Below are 4,937 nucleotides of genomic sequence, written 5' to 3'. Positions count from 1 at the left end.
CTGCGCAAGAGCGGTCGTTTTAAATTATTAATATTCCTCCGACGCTCGCACACACGCGGCCGATTCACTTTTCCTATAATATATCACATCAATAATTCACCCGTCAGATATATTATATACTTACATTCATATATATATATATATAGTATATATTATATATACGTATGCATCGTATATAATGTATATACATAGTTACACCAACCTATACATACGCGAGCAGCACGCGATGGAAAAAGGGAGCGAGGTTAAGGATTACGTTAAAAATATTTACTCATCCTCCTTCCCCCACCACTATCAACGTTTCGCAGGGCCATACGACGTCTTATTGTTTCCCTATCCACTGAATATTATATACATATACATATATAATATATCCTAATGCTAATATCCATCACTAAAATAGCACAACTATAATATCTGATTATATAATATACCCTAAATATACATTACATTTTAAACTTCCCCCTTTTCGCACTGCTGCTAAAGCAACGATATTATACGCGTATGATGCCATGGTGGCATATACATTATATATATATATATAGATATAATATATACCTAAAATAGTAAAATATAATATGTATACTATTATAATATTCTGCAGTATATTCCCAATTCCAATATATAGCTGCAGGTGTGGTATATTCGGCAGTGATTGGCAAATTATAGGGTCGAGCACGGAGCACCAATGCATATTTAGATAGGTATGTAATATTAAATATATATATATATAGGTATGTACAATAGTATCTATATAGATTGCGTATAATATATCAGGGGCGGAAACGCCGGAAACCAAAACAAATTTGGTGATTACAAGTTTAGGTTTTTATAATCCGGTTTTATTACCAACATAAAAGTCTTAGGTTTTGGTTTCGGTTTTAAAACCGGTTATGAACTATAAAGGTTTTGGTTAAACACTCATACTGCAAGTTTTATATATATAAAAAAAAAAATGTTGACAATACCTTTTCACTTGGGTTTTGGGTTCATAGGTATTAGGCAGTACTTCACAGTTATAGCTATAGGTACAAAACTATTTCCTGCATACGCATAATTTAAAAAATCAAGAAAAATCTTATTTAATAATCAATAACGACTATATTTTAAATTAGACTAGAAATAAAATCAGGAGTCTGGGCGATTGTAAAAATGTATGACTTTAGTCTTTTTAGTTTTTATCAATACAAAATATAAAACTATATAATCTTCATAAACAATACGTTTAATATGTACAAATTGTAGGTACATTACAAATATATGTATAGCACTAGAAATTAATAACATTCTTGGTAGTTATTTCCAGAGGCGGACTGGCCCGGTGGGACAGTGGGAAATGTCCCACTGGGCCGCATGCTTTATGTGGCCGTCGGGCCACGCCAATGACAAATAAAAAACATTCAATATTTATATTTTAATATTGGTTTGCTAAATGTATTTTCTACATAGTCCGTGACATGTCGTGCTGTATGGTGTACTGTTATCAGTTAATGACAGTTATGTGAAATAATTTTGAAAGTTAACGATAAGATCTAAAAATAACTAACTGTTGGGTTATACCTATTACGTGATACGTCCGTCTATTTGATGTCTGTGTTTTTGTGTACAGAGTACAGCGCCAGCTGATATTACAGTTTACACTGTTTACAGTTTTCATTAAACTAACGAGTGACGACAACTAAGACTAATCAGACTTTGTATTGTACCATACTTAATTAGTTACTTATAGTGTTCTTCTTTACTTAATTTGTATATTTAAAATGAGTGACAACAATAAGAAATACGTTAAAGGTGGGGCACAGAAAACCAGAGAAAAAAATAAAAAACTGTTAACTGATTCAGCAAAAAAATGTAAAAAAATAAGTAATATCTTTTATAAGACATCATCTCCAGTAAACTCTGAAGTAAGTAGTTATTTCTTCCATTAACCGTAATTATTTTTTATTTTTACTTTTGTGAATATTATACATTTATGATTTATAATTATGTATACCATGTACATTTTTTAAATTTTACATTAGTATACACAACTCAAATATTACTATTTTGATTTGTTTAAATTTGTTAGTGTGATAGTTCTACTGCTAGTGTATTGGTAAGATTTTTTATTTTATTACAATTGTTTGAATATTCTCTATTGAACAAATCGATTTAGAAAAAACTTCATTTATCTACATAATTATAAAGTTAATTTAGCTAATTATTTTTGTTTAAATTTTAGTGTGATAGTCGTTCTACTGCTACACTACAGAAAAAGCATACTGTACAAGATTCAACTAGAGTTATTAATATTGATTTAGATTCATCTTTAACTACAAACCAAAAAACAACAGCTACAGAGAGTGTATTGGTAAGATTTTTTATTTTATTACAATTGTTTGAATATTCTCTATTGAACAAATCGATTTAGAAAAAACTACATTTTAAATTACATTAATGTGTTAAAATAATAATGATAATATTGCATTTTTATGTATTCCTTTGATATGTAATGCATAATTTGTTCACATTATACGACTGATTAAAATATTTGAATTCACTTCAAAATACTTTTTTTAATTCTGTCATAGTATCATATGAGGAATGTATATAATATGCTGACTCATAAAGATCTATATTTTTAAGTTAATTGATTTTATAACAAAATTCATGTTAATATTATTTTAGGAAATTGAATCTCTACAATATAATTTGTCATCCAACGAAGAATTATTATTCAAACTAAAAAAGAATGCTGATATTATTGAAAAGATAAACTTTGTCAAACAACATCCCATTCAACCATCATACTTCAGTAATATTCGACTAGATTTAGAAAAGCTATATTTTAGAAAAACACCAGATGATAAAAAAATTGCCCGGAAATGGTTATCAGTGTTCTGTATTGGTAATGAGCTTAAAGCAATGTACTGTCCATTTTGTATTGCTTTTAGTTCATCTGCTACCATATTTTCTAAGGGTTGTAATAACTTTAAACATATTTATGATGTTGTTAAAATACACGAAGATTCTTTAACACACAGACGCTCTGTAGAAGCGTTTATTCAATCCACTAACGAAAAATCCATTGAATTTGGTATTAATAACAATTTAATGACATTAAAGAAAAATCAAATTCTAGAAAATATCCATGTTATAAACGAGATATTTGAAATTATAAAATTACTTGGTCGTCAAAATTTACCATTAAGAGGTTCTAAAAATTCTGAAAGCTTATACAAATGGAATGATGAAGACAATCTAAATAAAGGAAATTTTTTGGAGTTGGTACAGTTTACGGCTAAACGAGATGCTACACTGTACAAACATTTGAATACTGCCATAGAAAACAGCAAACGCAGAAAAGCAAATTTGGAAAAGAAATCATTGGTTTCTTGTGGCAGGGGTTCACTTGTAACTTTACTGTCTAAAAATACAGTAAATAAAGTTATTCTATCTATTGTGAAGTCAATAAGAGATAAAATTAAATTGGAATTAGGTGAACAACATTTTAGTTTGCAGATCGATAGTACACAAGATGTTAGTGTTGTAGATCAGGCAGCAGTGTGCATCCGGTATATTTATGAAGGAGAAGTAAAAGAAAGGCTATTTGCCTTATTAAAAGTGGTAGATTCTTCTGGAAATGGCTATTATAATATGTTAAAACAACTTTTTTCTGAACATTCGATTAAGTTCAACAATATCATTGGTGAATCATTTGATGGAGCAGCAAACATGAGAGGGGAGTACTCTGGTCTACAATCCAAAATTAAAAACCAAGAAAACCCAAAAGCCATTTATATATGGTGTTACAGTCATGTACTCAATTTATGCATATGTGATACTTGTAAAAGTTTGGAAGCTAAGAATTTATTTGGATTTTTGAATCGATTATCAACATTTTTTAGTGAATCATATAAACGTATGCTTGTTTGGTTACAAGAAATTAATTCAAGTTTGGGTTCAAATAAATTAAAAAAACTTCAAAAAATAGGGGAAAATAATACACGATGGTGGTCTCGAGAAAAAGCGTTGTATTGGATATTTGATGGAGATCAGTGTCTTTTTCCAATAATTATTTGTGCTCTATATCATATTTCCATTTCTAGTAACTTTGAACCTAAAGTTTGTTTTGAAGCATCTTCTTTATTACATAATTTATGTAACTTTAAAATAATTCTTACGGCTCATATATTTTTGAATATCTTTAAAATTGTTGGACCAACTTCTCGTTACCTTCAGACAAAAGGTATGGATTTATTATCAGCCTGGGGTATGATAGATTCTATAAAACAAGAAAATGGACGGCTAAAACCACCATTCATGATACAAACAATTGCTTGCAATGTGTATATAAACTTTTATACAACTTAAATATGCATGTCTCTGTATATAGTGTATTATGTGCTTCTTATGAGTTTTTTCTCACATTATCAGTCACCGAAGTCAATTGTGAAAGAACATTTAGCAAATTAAAGTTGGTTAAAACAAGATTAAGGGCTAATATGTGCCAAGAGAATTTGGAAGCACTTTTAATCATGAGTGTAGAAAAACAGTTATTAAATGACATAGAAATAACAAAGGTCATTGATTATTTAAAAGCTAGTTCTAGTGTTATGAGTAAAATGTTTTCTTTGTAATTTTCATGTAATTAATAATAAAATGATGTAATAAATTGATTTAAAAAAAAAAAAATGTTCATAATAAAATTGTTAGTTGGTAGGTACCTATTATAAGTTAAGTTATCTTAAAAATTATAATTCATATTGATTATTATGAATTATATTATGATTTTTATGAAGACATTTTTATATTGGGGGGGATATGAAAATTAATTAAAAATGAGATACTACCACAGATTAAATAAAATTTATTTAGTTTTATTTAATCTGATACTACATTTAATACAATATTAAACGAAAATTGTGGAAAATGATAACGAGTCACAAAAAATATTT

General features: G+C 28.3%; 1 protein-coding gene across 1 annotated transcript; it reads left to right on the top strand.

Annotated features, from left to right (window-relative positions):
- Window positions 1–1,760: 1,760 nt before the first annotated feature.
- Window positions 1,761–4,619, top strand: LOC107884748 (zinc finger MYM-type protein 1-like). Its single transcript, XM_029485226.1, has 6 exons — window positions 1,761–1,904; window positions 2,069–2,095; window positions 2,222–2,350; window positions 2,668–4,104; window positions 4,222–4,321; window positions 4,417–4,619. The coding sequence occupies exons 1-6, from the start codon at window positions 1,761–1,763 to the stop codon at window positions 4,617–4,619; spliced, it is 2,040 nt and encodes a 679-aa protein (XP_029341086.1).
- Window positions 4,620–4,937: the final 318 nt, after the last annotated feature.

This window comes from Acyrthosiphon pisum, chromosome X, assembly GCF_005508785.2.
Source record: "Acyrthosiphon pisum isolate AL4f chromosome X, pea_aphid_22Mar2018_4r6ur, whole genome shotgun sequence".
In the NCBI taxonomy this organism is placed as follows: domain Eukaryota; kingdom Metazoa; phylum Arthropoda; class Insecta; order Hemiptera; family Aphididae; genus Acyrthosiphon; species Acyrthosiphon pisum.
The sequence above is the reverse complement of the archived record's forward strand: the minus strand, read 5'-3'. Positions and strand labels throughout refer to the sequence as shown.

What these genes read in the sequence shown, in the direction of transcription:
- LOC107884748 (XM_029485226.1), top strand. Translation starts at nt 1,761, where the DNA reads ATGAGTGACAACAATAAGAAATACGTTAAAGGTGGGGCACAGAAAACC. An exon ending in GTTCTACTGCTAGTGTATTG is followed by an intron (nt 2,096 to 2,221) that starts GTAAGATTTTTT and finishes TTTAAATTTTAG; the next exon opens with TGTGATAGTCGTTCTACTGC. An exon ending in CAGCTACAGAGAGTGTATTG is followed by an intron (nt 2,351 to 2,667) that starts GTAAGATTTTTT and finishes ATATTATTTTAG; the next exon opens with GAAATTGAATCTCTACAATA.